This window comes from Gallus gallus, chromosome 2, assembly GCF_016699485.2.
Source record: "Gallus gallus isolate bGalGal1 chromosome 2, bGalGal1.mat.broiler.GRCg7b, whole genome shotgun sequence".
Classification (NCBI taxonomy): domain Eukaryota; kingdom Metazoa; phylum Chordata; class Aves; order Galliformes; family Phasianidae; genus Gallus; species Gallus gallus.
In genome coordinates this window covers 21,675,115-21,702,789 of record NC_052533.1, presented here as the reverse complement: position 1 = coordinate 21,702,789, position 27,675 = coordinate 21,675,115, and the positions used below count along the sequence as shown (strand labels likewise).

The 27,675-nt window shown below is 44.6% G+C and overlaps 1 protein-coding gene and 1 long non-coding RNA gene across 3 annotated transcripts in view; one reads left to right on the top strand and one right to left on the bottom strand.

Annotated features, from left to right (window-relative positions):
- CDK14 (cyclin dependent kinase 14) overlaps nt 1–11,269 on the bottom strand; it is a 312,933-nt gene extending 301,664 nt beyond the window's left edge. For both annotated transcript variants that reach the window (XM_040693416.2, XM_015281963.4), the window contains exons 1-2: nt 10,959–11,269; nt 5,665–5,696 (exon numbers count right to left, since the gene is read on the bottom strand). In XM_040693416.2, the coding sequence (XP_040549350.1) occupies nt 5,665–5,696; nt 10,959–11,049 (123 nt within the window). In that variant the 5' untranslated portion in view covers nt 11,050–11,269. The remainder of the gene's footprint in view (nt 1–5,664; nt 5,697–10,958) is intronic.
- Nucleotides 11,270–11,613: 344 nt separating this feature from the next.
- On the top strand, nt 11,614–22,347 carry LOC107052575. Its single transcript, XR_001465157.4, has 3 exons — nt 11,614–12,917; nt 16,528–16,694; nt 21,237–22,347. It is a non-coding gene; the product is annotated as an uncharacterized LOC107052575 (long non-coding RNA).
- Nucleotides 22,348–27,675: the final 5,328 nt, after the last annotated feature.

Sequence of the window (27,675 nt, the reverse complement as noted above, 5' to 3'; positions counted from 1 at the left end):
ACAATCAGTAAATGCACAGGGTAGACTGGTGTCTCAGCCATCTGCTATGGAAGCACTGCACTAAGAACAGAGCTTCAACAGTGTAAGGAAACTGTGTTGGGGAAAGAAAAGTTTGAGTCAAGAGAGGCAGGAACACAAACCCAACTAGAGTCACCTCCCATGAAGTCTACTTTGCAATAGGAAGGCCCAGAAGAAAATACCATCCCTGCCTACTCCCTCTATTGAAGGCGGCAGACTCGAAAAATCTCTATCAACACATAAAGACCTTGTAGTGAATCCAAGGATGACATAAGTGAAGACAGGCCGCCCACAGGAAGCATCAGGTTACACTGTTGAGCTTTTACATCCCTCTTTCACCAAAAAAATTTTTGTCTGTCTTATGTCTCCAGTGACAATTCAGTAGCAGCAATTTCCAGTACTGATTTTGTTACCCTCTGCCTGGAACTGTGTTTCCTCTCACTTACTTGGTTACGTGTCTGAACAGACCTATCTCTCAGGATGCTTCAAGCACCTCTATACGTGACTGGAAAATTATTGTAAATCGCCAGATGAAGATAACACTCTTTAGCATTATTTATAAACAGATTTGACACCTATAATTTCTTTTTTTTTTTTTCCTAGATTTAAGTTTTTTTTTTTTCCCCCCAGACCTTCTTCCTAGATCTCTCTCCCATTAGCCCTTAGCTTCACATTATAACAGTTATCCACCCATTAACTGCTTGCCTAGCACTAAGCAGATGAGAGGTACAAAGTCATCATACACCCCAAGTCCCACCCAAGTTCTCAGGGCAGATAATTCCTCCCTCCACTCTCCTCAAAGGCCTTCATATTATTATTACAGCACTTATCTTAACCACTCCTTTGGAAACTCTCCACCACACAAAGCATTGCAGTAGTCACCAAGCTACTGCTTTGTAAGCCCAAACAGTTATCAGGGAGCAGACAACCAGGACATGCCTTGCAATGATTTTGCAATACCTTGACCAGTCAATAATTATCTCATCAAAGAAGGAGGGATAGCAATCAGACTTCCAAAATCCCTTGTATCACAGGCTGTTCCCTAAGTTTGTCACACACCAGTCTCACACTTTTAAGTCTTCTGACTATGAAACAATGATTATTCCAAGATACCACTAAAGTAACATTAAATCTTAAGAGGGCTAATTTTCTTTCTCCTTCACCTTCTGTTGAAGGTTCCCATAATCCAGATCCTCTTCTATAGGAGGAAAAAGCTAAAACTTAATGCCATGTCCATACTTTCCTATATGTGTTGCTCCCTCAAGCTACTACTTACCATAAATAAAAAAAAAAACTTAGGGGAAAAATGCAAAATTGTTACTTATCATATTATGTGCTTCCTGTATTACAGCACTCAAAATCCTCTTGTATATTTCTTGGAGAGCTCCACTTTATTTCCTGCTATAACCTTCCTTTCAACTCCCTGAATTCAAAATGCTTTCTGTGGAAGAGCTCTGGTTCAGACATAGGATCCTTTAAACCAACCACTTAATGCAACACCCCACAGAAGGAATATCCTTTTTGGTTGTGTTTCATTGAGGGATTGCAAGAGCAAGCATATTACAGAACCAAGAAGTAACTTGGCAGAACTCCCTCCTCTTTCACTTACTTCTATTTCAAACACACAGAAGATGTTCCATGAATGAAATAATAAATAAATTTTGGCTGTCTCACTGTTGGACACTCTATGCGCAGTAAGGAATAGATGAATATTAAGGATTTTGCTAAGGTCAAAGTACTCATAACCCTTCCACACAGATTCTCCTATATTCATAAGACCTCGCATTCCAGCTTTTCAGTCAGAGGAGATTTTGTCTCTGTTCTTCAGCCAGCTCACAGGCTCTCTCATCAAGCTTCTAGGAGTCCCAGCACTGGCCAACTTCAAAATTACTGGGTCAGAAAGAATTATGTATGCAGCAGGCATAATCACGTTCCATAATTTCCTAGGAAAGGTGGCCTTAAAATATATACACACACACACACACACACACACACACACATACACACACACACACTAAGAAAACAGCCCTATGGTTACTTCTCTGGGGTGCTCTTGAAGCTGAACAAAATTAACAAGGAAAGAGCTAAATAGCAGCAGTACAGCTCTGCACACAACTAGCTGTAGTTCTGTAAATTAATCAAAGACTTGAGATTATTTTGCTTTGATTTCATTATGATGTTAATATTAATGCATCTAGTGTGTATGACTTAAGACAAAAGGCCTTAAATTATGATTTAGGTGCTCAGAGAAACCACTGACTACAGAAGGACAAGAACCAACAGCTCAAGACTAATAATAATTCAGAAATAAATTACAAAGGCAAGCAGCTAAGCAAAGGAACAGGTTACCAGCATTGCGATGAGGTTAGTCACAATATCAACACTGGGTGCCTCTCCAAAAAATATGCTGCAATTTAGCTACACATGGTCAGCTTTGATCACATTCAAGCAAACAAGAAAATAGTTACACCATTACAAGACACAGCAGCCAAATTCTTCATTTCTTGCTACACTAGAAGTCCACGAACATCAAAACAATCCTGCATAGTTGAAGTTATTACTTTCAACATGGACAGAGAAAGACACTACTGGAACGCCAAAAAAGAAAGTACTCACTCAAAAGCCTTTGGTTTATAGACAGCTCTTTGCATGTAGCACTACTTCTCAGAGGTGTTTCTCTTAAGTCTTGTAAGATCTACATCTATCCAGAGTAGATAATAAGGCAAGTCATTACAGATAATCCTTTTTCAGTGCCTTACCCAAAAGAATGGAACAGATACTTGCCAGCCAAAGCCTACACTCAGAGAGCAAGGGTTGCCTGGGTTTGGGTTAGGCTGTTTCCAGAGGTAGAGCAACTCTTTTCCGTGGCTGGCTTTCTTCAGAGAGCAGGTAACAACGTTTCAGGGCACAAAAAGAAGATGGAAAACTCTGCCTTACTCTCTCCCCCTCAACTAAAGTAACCCTGAAAACAGGCAAAAACATCCTGCACTCTCTACCCCCACATTATAATAATTCATTTTGAAAGAAACTGATCCAGAAACAACTGAAAACTAGGAGAATTTCCCACAGATTTCAGTAGGTACTGGGTCAGGACAACATTCCCACGTGGTGACTAGTAAACATCAATGTGATAGAAAGGAAAAGATCAAGTTTAAAGACAATGTAGAAAGTGGTCTACTCATTTATACACAAGAGCTTCTGGAAGATGCCACAATCAGCACTGCAGAAATCCCTGAAACACTTCTGGAACAACTAAAATTGTATTCTGACATCCATCGTACAGGCTTTGCTGTTCACGATTCTTTTGGTCCTCATTTACTAGACAGATTAATTTCATAACCCACAGAAAGCAATTATGGGATACACTTGCCTACCATCTTTGATATCTTAATTCTTAGTAGTTTCTCTCCAAAATAAAGACTTCCTGCAGTGTTGCAGGTTTCTGAGCTACAATATGCAAGTGTTAAGTAGGTAGAAAAAGACCCACTAAGCAGTTCATTTTTCCCTCTTTATTTCCCTAGGGATAAACAACCAAGTGCTTGATGTAACACCCAAACTGTGCAGAATAATCTGACAACTGACTTAGCTACAAAGGCAGTCCCTGCAGCCTTAGGTAGGTCATCTTCTTTATGTCGTTTTCCCTCTCTCTTCAGAGATTTCAGGCCCCTGATAGCCTGCTTTTGCTTCTGGTGCTTTGGTCACAGTTTAAAGGTCTAAAACCATGACTTCGCTTTCACTACAGAGTCCTCCCTCAAGCTCCTTGTCCCGTCACTACAATCAGGTGCACTATTGTTACTTGAGATCATTTTATTTTCTGATTTGAAGAATGTTTGATACAAAAGGAATTAAGTGTTATGTGGTACTTCCCATTCCTTGACTCACACTCGAGGCTAGATGACTTCCAAGAACTTCTGCATTGAAATTGAAGAGATTAACGAGGACAACATAAAATATGAATCCTGTCTTCTTCTCTTCAATACGTGTCACTAAAACAATGTAACTGCTTGATACCCATGTCACATCAAACTCCTTCTTATTTACAGGAGACAGAAAAATCATCTTGTGCACTTTTCCCACTAGCATTCCTTTGCAATCACTGCAGTATGTCAAACAAACAGTATGTCCAACCCCATTAAAAACATATTTGAATCTTTTTTTCTGCACAGATCCCCAAATATATGTGAAAAATCTGTTTGAGTTGTCACTTGTTCAAACAGAAAACCAAGTTTAAAGAAAATGCTCACAAGCTGCAGAAAATTGTGTGAAAGGGGAGAGGACAGGAAAATTGGCATCTTTGTAATGCAACATTATTTTTAACTTTTAACAGATCCTTTCAAACTCTGTATCAAATGAAATACTTAATGGGTAAGACATAACAAAGGTAAACTACTGAAGCCTTCAGAGTAAAGAAAGCCCTGAATAAAAACAGACTTTGTATAAGGATTCAGAGACTACCAGCCACTTATCAAAACAGCCATAACTTTAAGAAGGAATCGAACTCTAACAGTGCTGTAGGGGAACCACAATAGTCAGGACCTTGGCATAGTCCAACAAGGGTTCCTGAAGGCAAAAATCTGACTCCAGAATATGCGCTCCAGATCTGAGAGGGGCTGAGCTGAATTTGAACTCTGCAAAATGTCAGAAAATAATAAAACATTTGTATTGCTATTAGTGAATTTCAGCAGAGGGCTCACAGATTTGCTGTGATCTGTTTAGAAAGAAACAAAGTCCGATTTGATCCAGTATCAAGGACATTACATCACCATTTATTTCAGAATCTGGCATTAGACGCCAACTATCTCACTACAATCAGCCAAAATTTAAGATCCTTGCATGCAGTGAAGAAGACAGAAGTCCCAGAACCGTAATATCAACACATGAAAATATTACTGTTTGTTTCCAGCCATGGTGATGGAGAGAAGTACAAGGCAAGTGCTGTCTACCACACTGACAACTCATCACACTGAGATCTACACACATTCCTGAGTAAACTTGTGCTGCAGAACAACTCACACCGACCCAGACCTTCTAAGGCCCATGATAAATAAAAGCAAGCACAAATTGTGAGCAGCATATTTTGCAAGTTAATAAACACATGCATCATATTACAGATAGGACAAGCCCCAAACATGTCTTCACTGAATAATCAAGTACCAGTCTTACCATCGCAGCTAGCTGTTGGGTTTGTGTGTGCTTTGTTGTTTTTGCCTCATTTCAGAGGCAGTATCTACCTCAGTTGAGACACTCAGCACAAAGGCAATAAAATGCAACAGCACTTAACACAGTGTTCTCTGAAGAATTATATTATTATATTGTCTACATACCTACAGTTAAGACAACTATGGTAGGTAAAGTTCTATGGAGTATTTTCTCCACATATACCACTTCTCCACATGTACCCATTCTACATGATCACTCTTCACACAACATACAATTTCACTATATTCAAGAAAACAAGCATTCCATTCAGAGCCTTCAACCAACCAATTCATCTGGTAGTTATTTGGAAAATGAACACATGTTCAAGCAACGTGCACGCATTAACACATATGCGTGTAGTAACATTATGGTCTGTGGGCCTCTGAACACGAGTGAGAAATACTAAGCATATCTGGACTATGTGAAGTAGAAAGATATTTAACCTACCTCATCAAAGCTGCTGTCTTCTTTCTTCAAGGCTTTAAAATAAAAGGAAAAAATAAACAGTTATCTGTACTGCATTTCAATGAGAACAAAGTAACTAACTCCAGGAAAGAGAAAAACAGAGCAACTCTTTCCTGTTATAATAGAAAAGAACATGCTGGCATGAATAACAATTTTACACTCAAAATATGAAACTAAATGGTATGTAGGACTGCACAGCATGTTTTCAAGAAACCACATTTACATATTTATGAAATATATTATCCTTCCAGGTTAAGGAAAATAAAAGTCCATGCATTTCTTTTAATTCTTAGTGAGCGTGAAAACACCTTCCAGAGAGCCTGACTGAACTTCATACAGCAAAAGCACAATGAACTAGCCACACATTCTTTGTCAAGGACTACATCTTTGCGCTATAGTATGACATTGTAGCAGGGTTTTTTCCCTCCCCCCCCGCAACATTCATTTCATTAAAGATGAGATTTCTTTCTTTCTTACCCTATCAACTAGCACACAACCAACAAAAAAGTATGAAAACAGTTCCAAACAAAAGTGAGCTGCTGCAGCAAGCACTGCTTTGAAGACTTTGATCCTTCAGCATACTGGGTGCCTTTACTTCAGTGCCCAGCACCTTTGGGAATCTGGACTCAGTAGTTTACACTTTTAGGTGCTCCTTTCCCCTTCAGAATCCCTGTCCTCATGGATTGGAGGTTTTCCTGGATATGCTCAAGGTGGGCTGGGCCCTGGGCAGCCTGATTTGCTGGGGGCAGCCCAGTGTGGGGCTGGGTGGGCTTTAACATCTTTCCCAATCTAAGCCATCCTGTGTTCTACGACACAAAAAGAATAATAATAAAAAACAAAACCCCCGGCCACCACAGCTGTAACACAGAGTAACTGGGGCTGCCAAAGGACAGTGCTTCAGCTCTGCAACCCTGCCAAGGGCTGTGAGCTACACACCACAGCTCTCCTTCTGCAGGAAAGCACACATGTTCCAGCCTTTGTTTGCTCTCATATTGGCATTTCTTCAGGACACAAAAAATGACTTTGCTCAGATTGCTGGAGATTACTCATCTAGACTTCATGCTCAAAAAGAAAAAAAGAAAACAAAAAACGACATTGCAGAGAAGTTTGGGGCAGGCAGACTGCGCATTTTCACCATGAAATGCATTTTTATGGTTGTGAAGGCCTGACATGGCATTTTCAGCCCGCCGATCCCATGCACTCAAAAGCTATGAGGCAGGACATAAAAAAAAGAAAAAAAAAAAAAGACCCATGGAACTCTTTTTAAGAACACATTTTTAATTCTTTTAATTTACCTCTCAGGTCACGATGACACACAGGCTATAAATATGGTCTATGACACCCCTGGGTCATGCTGACAAGCTGTTCTCCCACACCAAAACTCACAGCTTTCATAAGACCGAAACGTTTGAGGAATAACCCAACAGCAGATAACAACAACATTCCCAGCGGAACAAGAAATGGGACTCCGTGCACATTTCTGGCTTGTCTTTATTTCTACTCTCCTCTTTAAAATAATAATAATAATAAACTGTTTACAAATGCACTTCTCATTATCTCAGGTATGCGAGCTATGCAGGCGTACGCGAGAGGAGATAGTGGAGATAACCTTTGTGTCAGTGAGGAGCGGGTAGCACAGCACAGCATGTGGGTGCTGGGGGCTGCCAGGGACAGCTTTCATGCCCTGTGAGCAACTGCAGCAGGGCTCCCTGCCCTGCCCCTCCCAGCCAGGTGTTGGGCTTGGACTACACAGATTGCACAAGGAAAAGAAAAAAGTTAAATGGCATGAGCTGAAAGGATCTCGAAATACGGTTTGAGTAATACACTCACTCCAAAGCCAGGAACTCTTTATATAACTACAAGATGATGGTAATTTTATAAAATTACTGATAATTGATTTTAATTACATAATTATCAAAGGGTAAAACTAAGAAGCAAACCTAATAAAGGTTTAAATGGTAAAAGAAACAGTGAATCGAGTCAGCCGCACAAAGTTGGTCAGCATCCAGTATCATGTGTTTGTGTGCATGGGCAACAGTGTGTATGTAAGCAAGGAAAGGAGAATTTGTAAACTAATCTGGCTGTTTGTATAGGGAGGGATGTGCTGCCAAGAACTTATCAATAAAAAGAATTCTGTAAATGGCTCCGATTTCGAGCAACGTGAGTTCTTCAAGATGTGCTACATGTTAGGAGGGATACTCCTTGTAGCACCAGAAACCTTCTGCTAGCTGAAGGGATGCCTTCGGTGCAAAGACGGATCATCCTTCTGGAAATGTGAGCTCGTAACTCCTGCAATAAAAGCCATCCGGCCTATTTCTGAATATCAGCTTCAGCTTTGCACAAAAGGCCACATGCATTTCTTCCAACAGACCACAGTGCCATACTGCCCTTTACCAGGCTTGCAAATGGGACAAGGTAGGGCTGAGGCAGACAGTTTCACACATCACATTCTTCAGCTCATAAAGCTGAAAGAAACAGTCCCAATATCAGGAACTCCAACAGCTATGGTCTGGATCAGCATTCTGCAGGATATATAATACAGACAAATATTCACCACCCTCTGCCAGTTTCTGGATGCAATGGCTGAAATGTATCAGATCAAAGCTAAGAAAATGGGCCAAGACTGCTCGAGGCCATAACTAGTACTGAATAATGGCTCTTTTCTGTGCCCTGGGGATGAGTGAGCTGGTTTTAAGGCTAACCCCTTTCATCTAAAGATGCTGGGGAATATCCAGAACTTCCACACCACATTCCATTGTTTTACTCTTTTGGAAAATAGTTTCAAACATTACTCAGCATACTGTTGCACACTGGGAAAGAAAAATAAATAGATCAGCAGTTGGTTTCCTTGCTGATTTTCATCCTCTCAAATAGAGAGAATCACTCAGTGGGGAGAAAGTGGTCTTGAAGGCAGTTACTGGGTATTGGCTTACAAGCTCTATCAAAAACACACTGCCAAAGACAACTCCGAGCACTTCCACCACTCTTACTAAAGAGGCTAACAGGAACCCTGGTATCAAAATTAATGGGCCCTGTAGGACTGGAATTATTGTAGTTAGCAGCTAAGACCTGGTAGCATTGGGGGATGCCCCACGCTGCCCTGCCCAGCGAACCGAGACGCCTCTGCTGCTGCAGGGGAAGACCACATCACTTTGCACCACCTGCACCAGCTTGTTCATAATGCTGCCGGGTACCTAAACCTATGAAAACACTTAAGAGGAGAAATTAAAAGACCATCATGGATTTACAAAAAATTGTAAAGGAATGGACGACTGACAAAGCTGAAGATCAGATACAGATTCACTCAGTCACTTGCTGACCTGACCAAGGAGTGCCCAGTTGCCAAGAGATGTGAAAACAGTGTGATAAAAAATAAAAGCTTTCTCTACTGAGGGTTTTGTTTCCTCTCTTTAATCTCAAAACAGAAGTAAAGTGGAGCACGTGTGACACCTGAGCATTTCCTGGTATGCAAACTGAGAGTTTCTGAACAGAGGCTCACTTTGCTTGAGCTTATCTGCGGCTGTGGCTATCAGGGAGTGGGCTCGGTTCAAACCTCAATCTGATAAATCAGAGCTTTTGCTCACAGTGCACTTAATAGCGTGATGCTCACACTACCAAAGCATCTGTGGGTGGAACAGCTTTGCTGGTGGCAGCTGACTTATAACAACAGACAGGCAAACACAGCTCTGGCACCGCACAAAGAGCCCTGGTACGCGGAAGGCACGACAGTGCAGGCACCTAAATCAGTCCAAAGCTCCCACAGAAACTGTTCCATTAGTAAAAGCAACCAAAAGAGACAATCACCCAAGAAAGCCACTAACACATGAAAAAGATAGCACTCAAAGAGGTCATGGTGCCAAGAAGGTATTAGCGGGACCAACGCTGCTGTGATAAAGCAGCACTTCCATTTAAAGTGTTGTCTTTGTTAATGACTTCCACTTGGCAAAGCCTGCCCACAGGTCTGTAGCAGGCTGTCTGTGTCCACATGTACACGTAAGCACGTGACAGATGAAACACCTGAGCGGCTTTTTTAATCAAATTGGTAAAATGCCTATAACTGACATAAGATTGAATATAGGTGAGAGACATTCTCGTATGGAAACAGAGGGACGTGCAACTGTGACTTAACATCCACTTCAGAACTGAAACATTCACCTTTGAAATTCTTTTGCTAACATGAATGAGCTCTTTGCAATGGGACAGAAAAGAAAAGGGGAAGATACCTGATGTCAAATGCTCTCCTATGCTTCAAGCTAAAGGTTCGTAGAATCACAGAAACACTAAGGTTAGAAAGACCTCCAAGATCACCCGGTCCAACCACTGACCCATCCCCACTGCACCCACAGTGCCACATCCACACATTTCATGAACGCCTCCAGTGACGGTGACCCCACCACCTCCCCGGGCAGCCTGTGCCACTGCCTCACCGCTATGTGGGCATCGCAGGTTTTCAGGTGTTGTGCACTTCCATGCCAGGGCCCTGAGGGAGCACAGCTCAGAGAGAGACGGAGCAGCTCTGGGAGCAGAGATGTGCCCGACGGCCCCCTGCCCTGGCGGGGAGAGGGCTGTGACAGGGCCTTCCCCGGCGGGCCCGCGGCCTCCACTCAGACACCGCGGCCTCCAGTTCAGCCCCGCGCCTCCGCCTCGCACCTCGCCCCGCTCCCCGGCTCTGGGCACGCCGCTGCGGGCGGTCAGCAGCAACACCTCCAACCGGCGCTGGACGAAACCCAGCATCGCACCCCCGGCCGGCAGGAATACGGACCCAAAGGCGGCAGAACTCTTTGGCATTGTTCTCAGAACAAAACCCGGGGCAAAACGAGAGGTGCCAAAGCCGAACGCGAAGCGGCGGTACCGGGAGGCGCCGTGGGTATCGCCGCCTCAGGATGCTGCGCGGCACGGCGATGACAGACCGACTTCTTTTGTCCGCCCTCCCCAATCTCCTATCCGGCGCTATCAGCCTCAGCATCTCACGCCTCAACTTACAGGAATGTGCCGCCGGAACGAAAAATAAGCGGCCAGACCCGCAGCCACACAATAACAATTCGCTTCCCCGCATTTTTCTCAACGTTTCACTTTGGCAGCACGCTGGGCAGTGCCCATTCTCACTTTGTTAGCCTGTTTCGGGCTAACTCGATCACGGGCTGAGCGCTCACACGCGCACACAGCCGGGAAACACCGACCTTCCCGAGAGGTACCCACAAGAGGCTGTTACCGGGCACCCCCCGCCCTCAACCCCTCGCTCCCCCCGGGACGCCGGGCAGCGCCGCGGGCCTCACCTATTCGGCTGAAGCTCTCCGACAAAGTTCTCCGCAACTTTTTCATCCTGCTGATCTTCTCGGCGGACTGCGAGTCGATCATGTCGCACATCGCGGGTCCCTCCGCCCCGAGGCGGGACGGCAGGGCGAGCCCTGCCCGGGAGCCGCCGCCTGCAGCGGGACACCCCGGCCCTGCCCGGGGACGGCTCCCTACGGCGCGGCAGCCGCTGCGCTCCCCGCACGTCGCATAGCCCCGGCCCGACCGTTTGCCGGGCTGCCCCGGCGGAGCGAGATGGAAAGTGCAAACGGGAGCAGCGCAAGGAAAGTGCGGCGGGGGGGGTGACGGATGGAGGGAGGGAGGGAGGGAGGGTGGGAGAGAGGGAGCCGGCGGAGAAAGGAGGAGGAGGAGCCCCGCGCCGTGGCCAGGAGGGAGGGAAGGAGGGAGGGAGGAGGCGACCGGCCCTTCTCGCGGAGGCTGCCGAGCTGCAGCCAGGCTGCGGCCCCGGGCCGCCCACAGGGCGGTGTCCCACCACGCCCCGCCCCGCCGGGCCGCTGGGCTCTGGGACGGGCGGGGGCCGGGCACGGGGTGCCCCCAGGCGGAGCCGTCCTCCCCCGTCTGCCTGGAGGCTGCTCTCCGGGACGGGGCCCTTAAAGGGCGGTGCGAACGCTTTATGTTGGCTGTGCGAGGAGGCGACTCTCCTGGCGGAGCTCCTGGCTTTGGGCTGATGCTCGTGTGGCTGTGGGAGAAGGGCACCTGGTCTGCAGTGCCCACCCAGGCCTAAAACGCAGCCAGGTAACACGCCCTCAGGTGTGTTAGTCTATGGGTTAATGAGCGCTGAGAGCTTTTGATCTTGTTAACTCGATTGAACCAACGTTATTGGAAAATAAATCAGTTTAACCCGTTAGGATGGATGTCTGTGTCTGGTCCAAAATAGAAAGCATGTACTTTTTGAGAACAAACATGCTTTAAAACTGAGGTTTACACGTTTCAAATGGTGTTTTAATGCGTGTTATCCAGCTAAAATGAGCTTGGGCTTTAATGAGGCCAGTTAACACAATTTACAGGATTAATTTGTGCCCCAGCTCGGAGTGGCTAACTCAATTTTAAAAGCACATTTGTCTAGACATGCATTTATGTGGGCTGGGTCTGAACCATCTGCAATTGTGAGCAATTTGGGATTGGACCTGTCTGTCACAGGGATAGCAAACGTGGGGCCAATGTGGGGTCTTCCCAGGAGGAACATTGTTCTCTTATGTGTGTGTGCTCTTGTCCTAGGTCATGGGGAAGTGTCCTGCCATAGAGCCGGGCCAGAAGGCTGTAGGATGGCCTGAGCACAAACCTGAATCTACAGTTTGACAGAAAGGCTTTCAGAGGCGTGAGTCCTACCGCCCTTCTTAGCATCTTTGAAACAGGAGCTAAAATGCTGATTTCATGTTGGGTATGTTGTATTATGGAAAAAAGATGGAGACAATGGAAACTGAAACACTGAAGAGAGGAATACAGGAGTATAAGTATATAAAAATTAAGAAGAAATAAACAAGGGACTGGGAGGACACAAGCACTTCAGGATGGTTTATTGAGTCAGTGCAAAAGATGACATTTAAGTCTTCAGTAACAGTCAAAGAGTTTGATCTCTGTTTACATCTGGTGCTAATATTTGTGAGTCCTCCTCTGGGTGAAGAGGAAAATGCCACCAGCACAAAACACGTATTCTGGTCCAGAAGCAAACGCTGAGCATTCAAACCCTTCCACTCCCTGCGCATACAACTCGCACCAGGGGCTGTGCTGCCCAGCAGAGACTTGCACGAACACTGCCCTAATTCAGTCTGTGGCTTTCTTTGGGCAATTAGGGATAGGGTTTCTGAGGAACTTGTAATTAACCAGGCTTAGCTGACAGATGCTGTCTTACCAACGTGAGCCAACGCTGCTAGCACCCAGTGAATTTGGAACAACGTTCCCATTCTTCCCCCTGCTTCTAGGTAAGCTATAACTCATGGAGTCAAACCTCTGCCAGGCGGCCGCGGTGCGCTCTGCTTTCTGTGACTGTGCAGCACTCAGAATTCCTGACAAGTGTCTGGTTTTACAGCTGCTTGGGAGTAATCTACGAGTGCATGTCAGGCTCTTTTAAATCAAGGAAAATTTTGTCTAAATTAGACATCAGCGTGGTGCCAGCCAGAGCAACCCAGTCCTTGTCTGCTGAAAATGGTACAATCTCAGTCCGCAGAGACGTTGCACAGATGTGCACAACCGGAGGGAGGACGAGCTTGAAGCTGTGCAGAAATCTTCACGCTGCGCACTGCAGCTCTGTTATTCTTCCCTCTGTGGTTTCCACTTGACAGAAATGTGTGTTGGAGCCCCTCTTTGTTCCTTCCCCCACCCAAACCTTCTCTGTTTCCAAGGGCACTCGTGCTGAAAATTCACTGGATTGAAGCATGTGAAATCACTTCTTTAGCTTTGATCAAGTTCAGAAGTTGGTGGTTATTTTTCTTCTTCTGTATTTCCACCACCCATCTCAGGAAACCAGCAAGGCAGAAAGGCGCAATTAGCAAACCACAGAGATAGCAGCTATTATACTGATGACATTTTGCTTCCTTGCAGGGGCAGGTTTTCACTTCTGTTTTTTATGTTGCAGTCTTGCAATTTGAGGCATAAGAAAATGCACATGAACAAAATGCTGAAGCATATCTCTGTTGGCCGCCTTCTTCCAGGAGCATCACACGGAGTTAAAGCCCATTTGCATTTAATGGGACAGCTGCATTATAAAAAGCCAGGCACTTTATTTAAAGCATCCTTTTTCACATTGACTCCCCAAAGATACACCCTAGATAAAAGCCCGCTTGCTCTTACTTCATGACTCCCGCTTCTCCTTGCTGGCTTTGCTAAGAACTCACTGCGAGCCCTGACCTCTGCCACTGCCACCGAGTTGAGCAGAATCAGGCTGAAAATGTAAGGATTATCAAGTCCAATGAAAATATTTGCCAAGCCATCAATTGCAGGTTGGGCAACAGGAAGCGTTTGGCTCCACGCATCACACAGGGCAGTGAGCCTCATCGTCTGAACGTTCTGCGCCGAGGTGTGGGTTGGGTTTGTTATTTCTGGAGGAGAGGAGGCAGCAGGGTTGGCAGTTTGTTTATTATTGTGTAAACTAACATATTGTTTAAAACTATAAACAGGGCGGTAATGGGCCCGGAGCGTGTGGAATGGCAGAAATCTCCTTTCTGCAGATAGATAGGGCGGCCACAGTCACCCAGTTCATTAGTTGCAGGGTAAGATGAGATGCCAAAAAACAAATCAGCAGCGCGTGGTGCAGGTGGTGGCTCGCAGGGTAATGCAGCGCTGTGCATCTGCCAGCTCTCAGGCATTGGCTGTTTGGATTCACAAAGTCACTGTGCGGTCTGAGCTCCCTCAGCTCTCCCCGCATCCAAACCCCAGCATTTTTCCTTAGGGACACTAAAAGGCAGCGTACTTAAGTTACATTCCTGCTCTATTTGAACTCATGTTGGGCCAGGGGATGGAATTTCAAAAACCTGAAAAATCATAACCCAGAAACCATGAGCAGGCAGTGGGTGTTTATGGAAGGGGCAGAGAATAGTTTGGGGCTGTGGGTGCACAGTGTGCCATGCTGGGAAACCAGCCCTCGCCTTGAGCGCATCACCCACAGTGGGCAGCGGGGCTCTGCTGGGGAGGAGAGAGAGGAGAGGGCAGGGCTGCCGGGTGTGACTCTTCCAGGGAGGGCACAGCCTCATCGGGCCGTGGCTGCCACATAAAACAGATCTCCACAAATCTCCTTGGCTGAAGGCAGCCTCCATTTGCTGGCCCGCTCACCTTGAGAAGCTCTCCCTGCTGCAGTGGGTGGGACTGTAGGCTCAGAGCTGTGTTACTTGTTAACGCGGCAATTCCTCAGTGGCCCTCCTGTGATGAAGATGGATGTAAGGCCACAAAACACCCCCCGGTCCCCCCCATCCTTGCAATCTCACTTTCACTTGTCCTCTAGCAATACCAGCCCACAATGGCCATTATCCGAAGAGAACGCCAAGCTCTGCTCACGCAAACGGTGCCGTATCCTCAGGGATGTGACCTTTAAGCTCTGCTAGCAAAACGTGTTAGTGACAAAAATTAAACTTCAGCGATAACAGAAGAACAGCACCTGTGTAATCTACGTCCACATCATAAGTTGTTCCCCAAAAAACCTCTCAGAGCTAACATCTCATGTATTGCCTTTTGGTGGCTGTTATTAAATCACAGCTTTTATGAACCCATGGAAACTTACCCTGTATATATTCGGGGCATCCCAGATGATAAATGGAGGGCACGCAGGCTCAGATGTTACATCTCAAGCCTGATGGCTGTTGTCAGTCCCTGCTCCCCGGGTTAGGAGGTGATGAGTTATGGCTCACGTAGCTCCATAGGCGCAGTGGAAAGTTTGTTTTCCCTGGGACCGGTGGCGTGCTGCTGGCTGGGGGTGACCCCCAGAACCACCGGTGGTTTACCTCTCCAGTACCCCCTATTGGTCAGTTTGTTTCACGTACTGCTGCATGGAGTCGCTGTCTACTTTGTTCTTACCTTACAGTCACATTAGTGGTGAAATGGCTGTAGGTGTAACATGGCATCTTCAGCTTTGATGTTCCTATGTAGGTACAGTTCTTACAGCTTTAGGCAGCTCCTTCCTGGCATAAGCGAGTGCACTTTCATCACACAGTGTTGTGGGTTAACCCCAGTGGGCAGCCGAGCACCACACAGCTGCTCACACACCATCCCATCACCCCCAGTGGGAGGGGAAAAGAAAGGGCAGAAGCAAGAAAATGCAGTCAGGAGAAAACAGTTTGGTAAGCAAAGGAGAAGTGGAGAGAAGTAACAGGAGAGAAAGTGAGAGAGAGAAAGAAAGTAATAAAAACAAGGAAGGAATGGAAGGAATGGACAGAAAGAAGGAAGGAAGAAAGGAGGGAAGGGAGGAAGGGAGGAAGGGAGGGAGGGAGGAAAGAAGGAAGGAAGGAAGGAAGGAAGGAAGGAAGGAAGGAAGGAAGGAAGGAAGGAGGGAAGGAAGGAGGGAAGGAAGGAGGGAAGGAAGGAAGGAAGGAAGGAAGGAAGGAAGGAAGGAGGGAAGGAAGGAGGGAAGGAAGGAGGGAAGGAAGGAAGGAAGGAAGGAAGGAAGGAAGGAAGGAAGGAAGGAAGGAAGGAAGGAAGGAAATTAAAACTGAAGGAAAGAAGAGAGGAACAAAAGAAAGGAAAGAATGAAGAAAATGAAAGAAAGAAGGAAAGAAAGCCAGTGATGCAAAGGCAATTGCTCACCACCTCCCACAAGTAGATCAACACCCAGCCAGCTCCCAGTCTAAAGGTGGCTAACCTACCCAAACCCTGATCCTTCCTGTTTTATTGCCAATTATGACATTGTATGGCACCAATTAGCATTTTGGTTAGTTTGGTTCAACTGCTTCCTCTTGTCTCATGTCAGCCTTCTGCCCACCACCAATCCATTCACTGAGCCAAGGCACTGACAACCAGAGAAGACCTTGTCACTGTGCAGTTCCTGCTCAGCAATATCTGTAACACTGGTTTGAGCTTCTGCTATTGTGGTTGTTTTGGCCACAGGTCTAAACCATTGCACCACACAGGAAAGCTGGGAAGAAAATTAACTCCATCTCAGGCAGTGTCAGTACACACAGATGGAAGGAGATCACGACAGGGATGAAGAGTGGAGAGACAAAAATCACAGACTACACATCAGAAAATGACATGCTTCAAACCAACAGAGTAACGTAAGTACCAAATATAAATGTTAAGCTTCTGTGGTGCATGTTGCTGGATAAACCGTGTGATCTCAGAGATTCTGCCAAACAAGCATACGTACATTAGGTTTGCAAGCATTCGTGTGCTGATCTGCCTTCCAGTTTAAGATCGCCTGGCTACCTAGCAACACAGCAGTAATGCCGAGTGTTGTTCCTGTGAAATAAGTGGAAAAACTTTTAATGAGCCCATTTTCTTACGCCATCTTGGTAAAGGTCTCGTAAGAGAAAAAATGATATTCCAAATGTAGTGGCCTCAGCCACTGTGATATCAGATCCCGAAGCTTTGAAGCCATTGAAGTGTTCAACAAATGCCCTCATGATGACAATGATACAAAATGAAACAGCGGGAGCACTGAGGGCGATCCATTTAGACGTTCTCAAAAAGCATGTGTGAATCACGTCATTTTGTCGTAAATATTGGATGAAGGGTGTTTACAGGAACACCACTGCTTTTCTTCGCAGCAAAGTCTCTGCTATCAGAACCACAGTTCTGTTTGTACAACCTGGAGATCGTGCACGTGCGCATACAAAACCCAACCGACTGGCTGGGAAAATACAGGACTTGGAATACACACCCAGAGGAGATCTCTCATGGGCGAGGATCCTCTCATAAGTAATCAGTGCTTTAGAAAAAATACAGGCACAAAAGCCAAGCTGGTTATGAGTGTGGATATTTGGATATTTAAGTGTTACACGTGAAACTAGAAACAAGTATGCTGATATCTTGTGAAAACAAGGTTGAAAGATTAACCCTACTTTATTTCTAAGATATCTTCAACTTTTTTTTTTTTTTTTACTTCATTTTTGCATTTTTTTCCAATTTTTGACATATTTTGGTCATTCACGATTCCTATTATTTAGACGCGTTAGAGAAACAGCACATTGGATGGATTCTGATTATTCAGTGCTCCCTGTGCCTTCTTGGGCTGCTCAAATCCATAGCAGAGAGCATAACAGGAATGTTAACTTCTATGGAGAGAAAAATTTCTCCCCAAAATGATGCAAAACATTTGCAAGGGATATACTTGAAAGGCTGCTATGTCAAAATGGAGATCTGAGTTCTCAACAGTAAAATGTAGGTGGATATCAGACATGCATTCAAACATCATTTGTTCTTTCCTCAGGTTTGCTGTTTACACTCCGCTCCATCTCAAAATCAGCACCTAAACAAGTGAAAAACAGTGCAGCCCACATGCCACTCTGCTCAGAAAAGGTTTTGGAAACTGAATCTTACTGTTTTATTTAGTTCCCATCACTGTGGTAACAAAGCACTGCGCAACATTAAGTACTGAGTACAAATTTAAGTGCTACGGAGCTCTCAGTCCAGGCTTTCCTTGCACTGCAGCAGCAGTTCCAGGCCCTCGTTGTTCAGGGCCTTTATGGACTAAGTGAGTCCATGCAGGTCATGCTGATACAGAGACTGCTGCAAAAATGAAATTTACAGTGATAGATGGAGAATGGTGCAACATGAGTCACAAGCAAAAGGCACAGCAAATTGGCCACTGTGGAATATGTTTCCCAGTAAAAAAAAAAAAGAGAGAGAGGTTTGAGGAAGATTAAAGAGAGGCTTTGTGTCTCTTTTCTTTTCTTTTTTTTTTTTTTTTAAAGACCTACTTCCAGGAGTTATGGGAAGCATAAAGACATACTAAGGAAAATTCAGCCAAAAAAGAGCTGATGACGCTAATTAAAAGAAGGAGTTGGTGCAATAGCAGGTGCAAAGTGCATGGAAGTAAGTTACTAAAAGCTTTAGGAAGGAAGAAAAGGAGGGGGTATTTAATGCAGTCCCTGCAATAGAGAGAGGCAGCCAAACAAAACAAAGGGAGAAATAAAAACAGAGGATGATAAGTGGGAATTGTGGCCTACGAAGCAGGCTTTGGGCAATGTATGGAGAACGTTTGTCAAAACAGAATGGCAGGAGCTTGTGGCAGCCAGCCTGTGAGGTGAAGTGGATTTTAGCTGTGTGGAGAAAGGGGAAAAGCCACACTGGACAAGAAGGAGCTGCCAGACTGAGAGAGGCCGGGCCTTTGTGAAAGTAACACGTTACAATTTCCTTGATATTTTTTTAAACAAAACACTGAGTAAATGCTAAAAGGTGAGACCTCCTGCAAAATGAGGAGGAGAAAGGCCCAAGTTATTTTATTAAAGTTGTGACAAACTCCAGACATAGCAACTAATTATGAGACTCATGACAGTCTTGTCAGTACAGTGCTGTGAAAACTCACACTGGCTGACCTACAAGCCAAGGAACAGCACAAGTTACTTTAATGAAGTGTCTTTAAAAACAAACCAGCAAGAAACTATTCATAGCAGAGTGCATCTGCGTTAGAATTAATGGTATCACAGTTCATTGCATTTTGGGTAGTCTCTGCTGAGTCCATTTTGCTCATTGCCTGGGCATTGGCTCACCAACCGTGCACTGTGGTGGACTCACTGCAATGCTGCTGACTCCTGGGAGAGCCTGTTAAATTGTGCAGCCCTACGTGGGTGTTGGAAAGGAAGAGTGAATATTGCAGAGAGATGTTGGGTGGAGGGCGTGCTTTCAAACACAAGGGGCTGAGCAGATCTCTGTGGCAAGAGACTGGAAAGAGGTGGGCCGGGTGATGGCTAGCAAGGGGAAAGTAGCAGCCTGGACGTGCAGGAGGAGCTGACAGAGAAGAGGGCTGAAATCTAAGCAGAAGGAGGTCAGTCTGGCAGGGAGAGGAAGACCTGAGTCATCCCTGTAAAGCTGCTGGTAGGAACACATGGTGACTCCAGAACTTAATATGGAGGTCTTAGGACTTTGATGAGTAAATTCATTACTGCTGTTGGTCTATGTAAACATGGATTATTACTGCTTACATCCGTCATGGATCAATCCCAGAACATCTGCAGCATTGCAACTCAATTTCACTTTATTCAGAGTTTATAACTTTTCATTATATATGTTACTGAGGTTTAAAGATTAAATCTCAGAACAAATTTCAAGCCTAGTGTACATTCGTTCCGTGCCATCAGTGAGGGTGGTGAGGTGCTGGCACAGGTTGCTCAGAAAGCTGATGGCCCATCCCTGGAGACGGTCAAGGTCAGGCTGGACAGGGCTCCAAGCAGCTGATGTAGCTGTGGTGCCCCTGTTCATTGCAGAGGAGTTGGATCAGATGACCTTTAAAGGACCCTTCCAACTCTAAGGATTCTATGATCTAATCTCGAGCTTTATATTATGTACTTAAAATTTTTATGTATGATCAAAAGAAATGGGAAAATCAGGACTAATTCCCATTTTTATTACTGCACTTATATAAGAAAAAAATTGCCAAACACAAGTACTCCAGCAGGGCTCCATTCACTTGTATGTAATTTTCCAGATTTCATATTTTATTTCTCCTATATAAGGAGACATCTATAAAGTGTAACAAAGTGGATGTGGCTTTCATGGTGATTTAGTTACCATGGTTAGTGTTTAGAAAGTAAGCAGTCCCACACTACTTGCCAAAGTATTTATGATATTTCTGAAACTCCCCTTGCACTCACAATCATTCAGGATGGTCAAATCTCAAAGATTTATAAAAAGAGATACACCATATAAACAAATGCACATACACAAGAAAAAAGATCCCTGGGGAGTTATTCCCAAGACAAATTCCCTATAATTTTTTTTTTCTGGTGAAAGCTTTGCTTGATAGAATCTCTGATAAGAAAAATGTCTTTCAGAAAAACATCTGAGGGCTATAGAGTCCTATAGGAAAGTCCCTGATAATTCCTTCTACCTGAGCTGAAAAAACAAGGCTCTCATAATTGCATGTTGTGCTCCAAGGATCCCAATGGAGGTGAACTTAAGCCCCCATTACTCCACCCCAATTAAATGGAACAAAATCTATATTGCCTCAAACCCACCTTTTCACCTGGCCTCTCCAGTTCATAGATAGCTACTTTGCCATGGAAGAACATTATATTGTATGAAATTTTAATGCTCTGTTTCTCAGTTTAGAGAGAGAAAGGACATGGAAAGCCAATAAATCAGAATAACATGTGTCCTCAATACAGGTACTATAGCAACACCAGAGAAAAACAAATGATCATCACACAGAAGAGAAGGGAATACGTAATGAGTGTTCTTCGGGAAAAAAACAGGTTAGGAAGTGAAAGAAACAGTCCTTCAGGGATCAAAAATGTGCCTTCAGCTTTTCTCTATCCGTGGAAAAAAGAAAGTCCCCAGCAGGATCTGTGCCTTGGGCCACTCTGCACATCCAGCAGGATGAGGGTGTGAGTGCACAGCGGTGCTCCTGATGCTGGCTCTCCTGGCTGCCGATCCTCTTGGACCCCCAGACAGCAGTGCTGTAGTGTCCTAGTGCAGCTACAAACCAGGAGAACCCTTCTCCAGCTACCACACACACCTCCTGCAACACTAAAAGTGTTCCTCAGATTCTGCACTTCTGAATATGAGACATCTTCCTTCTGTAAGGAAGCTTTCTCGTTTAACCAAGTCCAGTTTGGGGAGGTGGTGTCTAAATGTGCTTTTTTATTGTTCATTACTAGAATCACCATTGTGCAGCACTGCTCCGTGGTTTTTTACTTTTACACTGAGGATTGGAGTTTGGCCTTGGAAGCGCTAATGAGTGACCTAGTGGTGCAGAGCTGTCAAGGATCATCTGTCATTTCAGACACAGAACTCAGATGCTGTGATTCATGGCCTGTGTTTGGTGTCAACAGGAACATTGTCCCAGTAATGACAAACAATTCAGCCTGCATGTCCTTCTGCCCACCTGAGCAGCTCCCATGGTAAGTGAGCTAGCAGCTGCGTTTCACGGCTCTTCCAAGAACGATTTGACAAGAAGATTTGCTTTCCCTTGTTCAGAACACATCAGATAGATGGCCAGTACTTCCTTTCTTGTTGCAAGTCCCAGCTCCCGAGGTATGCTCTGTGATGCTTCAGTAGAGTCCTTCATTAAGCATACTTTTGTCTTAATTGGACTGAGGTCATGTATCTGTATTTTACAGTAGCAGTTCATCATGTGATGCAAATAAGGCATACAAAGAAAAATGATATTTGTAAAAACGTATTTGCAATACCAAAAAGAATGCCAGGAAGGAAATTTGTAATAAAAGATGTAGGATTTATGGCTCCTTTTTTGCTTCACATCCTAATCTAATTATGAACTCCTTCGAACGGCAGTTCCCTTGTGACGCTCATTTAAGAAAAGTAATAACCAGTGCAATGATTAAAACCAACATTGTAGAACTACTCCATCATACCCAAGATCCAAATCCATCACAGAGCTGTCTGATCTGATCTGCTGGTGCCCAGCCCCCGGGTATTAAATACCTTCTCCGGCTGATATAATTATGTACATTTGATAAATTTATGTATTCCTGCTTTTTTTCAAGTTGAAAAATGCTTCATTTTGAACAAAGTCTTCCAACATGAGCTAAAATGGAAGCAGCATAATGCTTTTCTTCGGGCAGCCCCACCCCACAGCTCCTCCCTGCAGCTGCTGGCAGGTGGTTTCAGACCCCCCGCACCACCCCCTGGCTGCACGCCCCTCTCCTTGCCCCATGGCCCGGCTCTGACACTCGATGGCTGCTCAGCAGGCCAGGTCAGGAACCAATTCAGCTGAAAATGAATGCCCAATGCGTGTCCCCCCCCCCCCCCCCCCCCCAAAAAAAAAGTGACTAATTTTCAGCTTTCCTTGCCGTATGGGCAAGAAAACAGCAAACAAATGCAGTCATTTGTTTGCTCCTGCCTCTTCCCCAGTACTTTTTAAACTCTGATTTTATTCCCCAAGGGAGACAAATTTAGCACTTTAGGTGCCAAATCCAGGAATATGACTGCACACATTTCTGAACTCATGCATTCTTTCAAATGGAAGCAAGGAGACTCTTATCTCCAGAGATCTAAATCTGATTGCAACACAGACTAACAAGGGGTCCAGAAGTACTTTGAATGTCACAAGAACGTGAAAGTGAGAGCCTAAATTCTTGTCCTGAGAACTAGACTGATAACATGCTGTATAGATAACATTTTTAATTTATTCATTATATTCTGATAATTTTTGTAATTACATTAATAAAGTGGATAACGTTCTTTGAAGTTTAATTTAGAAAGCACCATGTTATCGACATGTAATAAACCTCATGTATCTGTCCTCCTTCTTTTACTATCATGTCTAGAGACTCCTATTAAAAGCTTTTAAAAATATTCCTCTGCTCAGTTTAATAGGATTTTTACAATATCATTACACATCCTAATTGGGTGATTAGGGTTTTTACGCCAATTATAGAAACACAGGGTGACTAACTGGAACTATGGCAAGTTGTGTAATAAGAATGAGATCACACAGAGCGATGAAGCCCAGAGAAGAGTACCAGGAATCGGGCATCACAGCCCAGAACCAGAGGATCAGCCTGCTGAGAGGAGGAGGAGGATTCTCCAGACACCATGGAGAAAAGCGTTTTACACCATCCCTTCCTCTCATTTTTTCAGTTTTGAGGGACAAAAAATTAAGTTCTGCTACAGGACTTCTCTGCACCCAACCCTTCTATTGCCAGTTTCAGGTCAGTAGCTTTGGGCAACCATTGCATTTTGCACTCAGTAAAAGGACTGGCTCGGAACCGGGGCAGCCTTGTAGACCCCACTTCCATTTTCTCAGGTGTTGATATGTTTGATGTCATAAACATGATTTCTTTATTATTTTTTTAAGATGGGAATGGTAGTGACAAGTCAATTCTAGCAACGTGTGGCTGAAAAATTCAAGTTCAGCACAATTGAAACAATTACTTTGTCTTAAAAGCTGAGAAGAGATCGAGGTCACAGCATCATAGAATCACTCAGGTTGGAAAAGACCTTCAAGGTCATCAAGTCCAACCTCAACCTAACCATACTTACCCTAACTGATGAAGATACAGCAGATAAGAAGGTTTTAATGTTTTGTAGTCTGGTTCCTGTCCCCAGGCTCTGGGTTCTGCTCTGGCTTTGAAGGCTTTCCCCCGTTATCATTATTCTACCATGCACAGGCTAAAGTTAACTCTGCACAGCAAAACGGATCATCTCTGCCTCTTGCACAAATAGCTTCAGACAGGAGGAGAGAAAGCCCAGACAAATCATTCAGGTACAGCCCAGTGGCACAACTGAGAGCATGTAGTCTGAAACCCATTGCTCATAATGGCTGGGCCAGCAACTGGCATCCCAAAATGAGCTGAGGCAAAGGACAGCACTTACTCTGCTGGCTCTGCTCAAAGGAAGCACCGCAGCCCTTCCCCAGGCTGTTGCAACAGGGACAGTCCTGCCACAAAGCACGGCTTGTTTAAACTAGATATTCAGTGCTTGTGAGTAAAAATGATGAGAAAATAGGGACAAAGGGAATTGCTGTTTTTAAGGAGAAAACTCACTGAACTGACCATTCACAGAATCCCTAGAGGTGGAACGGGCCTATAAAGGACATCCAGTCCAACTCCCTACAATGAACCAGGACAGCCACGGGGACATTCCCCTCCTACCATCCCTGATTCACAGCTCCATTAAAGAAGGCACAGGGGTCACAAGGTCCTTTTAGTAGCCCCTGCAGTGAAGAACACCAGCTGCCCTTTAGTTTGCGCACTTCGCTTTCTGAGCCTGCTGTTTCTTCAGTAGTCTCTGGTATGCAGTACTGCCAAAGGCCTTTTGAAAACTCACTCAAGTAGATTGGTTTTATCAGAGTGCTCACTGACACCTTCCTCAGACTGCAGCAGGTCAGGGAGGCAGGGTTTCCCATTGGGAACTCTTCCACACCAATCCCCTCTGTCCATTGCCTCACTAATCTGAGCTCACTCTGTTGTGATTGAGAATGGGGATTTCAAGAAAAACATACAAGAAGACCACCACAACATTAAAGAGAACGTTGTTACATTTGAAATGCAAAAGGTGAAACAGTCACCTTGCAGATTCTCACAACGCCTTGTAAAGGTGCAAACCCCATTCACCAGAGCTGAGGACTTCAGAGGTCATCCGGTTATAAGGAGTTAAGAATTGCCACAATGATACAAAGGAAAAAGAAGTAATGAGAGCTTGATAGCCTTTTTTTCCTCGAGGGCAAAAGCGATGTGTGTGTCATACCTAACTGCTGCTTGGGAAATAAGTAACCAGGGCTGCTCTGAGAACACCAAGTGCTCAGCGCTGTTCCGAGGCAGCTGACAGCGAAGGTACAGGAAAGGTCACCCTGGAGGTGCAGGTCAGAGCTGCAGTTAAGCTCAGGAACTGTGACAGAAGCAGTGCTATGAAAATCCACCTCAACTTGAGATAATTGAACATTTCCTGACCACTTCTGCTGTGCTTCCAGTTGACAGCGCTTTGCACAGAGTGGACTGAAGGTCAAAATTAAAAATAAGAAAACACCACATCTCTGGACCTGCTGCCACTGGCTTTATCTTCATCCTGCATCTAACTTCATCACGTTAACACACACACAGATGCAAGCTTACATGGTTCTCAAAGTGACTTTGCTTACTCCATTACCCATTTATCTGCCAAGCAAGCACTTGACTCCGAGTGACAGCTCAAAAACTCTGCCCCCTATTACTTTTGCTTGTTGAGTAGCACTTGCCAGACCAGCAAGAGAAAATTCACTCCAGCGTTTGATCAGCAATATATACCAGTGGCCCAGACGTTCCAGCAGAAGACAAACTTAAACCACTGAAATCTGTTGGCAGTTTTCTTTAGGTCCGGACTTACCTTCTGCCCCTCCTGTTCTGTGCAAGCTCACAAAAGACACCACTAAACATTTTCTTTGCAAACTATGCAAGAGAGGTAGAAAATAGATAGGAAAGCTCTGCCTTTTTAACCACTCTTCCTGTGCACAGTAAGCCTGGTTATTGAAATGTGAATTAACCTGAGAATGTCTGCATGTTAGATCTTGTACTGAGGGATATGGTTCAGTGGGGGAAATACTGGTGGTTGGTAGACGGTTGGACTGGATGATCTTGGAGGTTTCTTCCAACTTTGGTGATCCTATGATTCTACAATACAGCGACTCAGTAGAGCTCAGCATTTTGATTTATTATGACAGGACACATAACACACAAGTAAACTTCATCTAAGATGTGCAAAAGGAAATACCTTTCTTTTGACCGCCACTCTGTTTCCCCACTGAGCACAGTAATATTCCTTTTGCACCCTCCACCCACACAACCTCCTGGATCCTCGGTTTGCAGCACAAAGCAGTCAGAGCTGCCTGCAGCCCCAAACCAAAGGCAATCAAGCTCAGATGCAGGCAGGGAGCGCAGTTCTTTTGCCACTGCTGCCAGCATCACTGTCTCCCAGACTACTGACATCCCCACTCCCTCAATCATCTCCTTACCGTGTCCTCTCAAAGAGTCTCTTTACTCAACAGGTCTCTGACACAAGGAAAGAAGAGGGGAAGAAGCACACCTAGCTGCTGCTTTCACACCTGGACCAAGTGAAAACTGCACATTCAGCAGCTCTACTAGTGGCATCCGTATCAGAACACTACCTAGTGTGCAGGGTGGCTGCGATGCTCAGGCATGCCCTTGGTGTAATAATAAACTGAAGTTTAGCACACTGATTTTTTGAAAGTAGTGAAAACTACGTACAGAAGTCTGATGCCAAGAAGATACTATAAGAGAAAGCAAAACAAAACCCAGAGGCATTCCAGCTCTCAGAGTTTGTGCTGTCTCTCTACCTTCATTCTGTTTGTATGCTGCATCCCTTCTCTCTTCCTATTAAAAAGTGTGAAGGAGAGGGAACTTATCATTGCAAATGATAAATGCCACCGTTCACACAGCTGAGAACCAAAGATAGGCTGTTACCTCTTTTTACAGCTGTTTTTTACCCCATTTCTTGTGACTACACTAAAACACAAAGACCTGTAACCTTTCTGCTGATAAACCAAATCCAGCAGCCCTGTGAAAATATGAAACACTGACATGCAGGAGAGCTCAGGGAAGGCTGCAGTTAACATACTGAAGGATACGTTCCATCCAATTAACTCCTCCAATGACCACAGCAAACATAGGTTAAATGAACTGAGAAGTCTGGGTACAGACTGAGGATTTCTACATTTTCTATGAAGTTTTAAGACTGCTTAACCCACAAAACAACAAACCATCAACAGCTATTTTGAACTCTACAAGCAAAATATTCCAGTACCGGATGATGAGTTTGACTTCTGTGTAAATTACAGCCCATACTACAAAATTAGCACATACAAACACAGCAGTTAAAATACATTTGGCCAGTTGTTACTTCTTGATACCCACAAGCACAGTTTAGGAAAGGCAAGCAAACAAGTTGTTTACAATTGCATTTATCTCACTCGACCTTCCCTTTAAATGCAATACACAACTATCCTCCAGTGCAGCACCCGTTCCACATTCTCAAAACGTTTGGCTCTCTAAGAACATTTCCATCTTCGAAATGATAAGAAAGCTTTTCCCTCCTCCCCTTTTTGTTAGAATTCATGGCAGCCCTTCATATAATGTAGCAGGTGCTGAAGAAAAATGCTTTTCTATTAAGTCAGGAATGTCACTACTTGGGTCGTGAGACAGCAGGCAGACCTTCATCATTTTTGCAAAAGCTCTCTCCAGGGAAAACCATCAGCACATTTTATTTCCACGCTATCAACTCACTCTTATCACAGACCATAATTTTTCCAAGACAGCCATTTGAGTAAGACTTCAGCTGAGCTGAGGAAACATGAAATTACACATTTTCTACTAATAAAGTGTCAAATACAAGTTAAGAAAAGAAAGAAGTGTACCCTACTATTCTATTAATGCTAATTCCACTACAGATCCAGGAACCAGGCGCCATCAACCCTCAAGGATCTGTACACTCTGAAAATCACAGGGCAAAAAAATGGAAGGGAACACTGTACCAACCAAAAACAGCAACAGAAGACAGTCACTAAAGCTGAAGCACAGGCAGGTTCCTTGGCACTGCAAGGTCTTTTTTACCAAGACCGTAAAGAACAGAACACAATCAAAC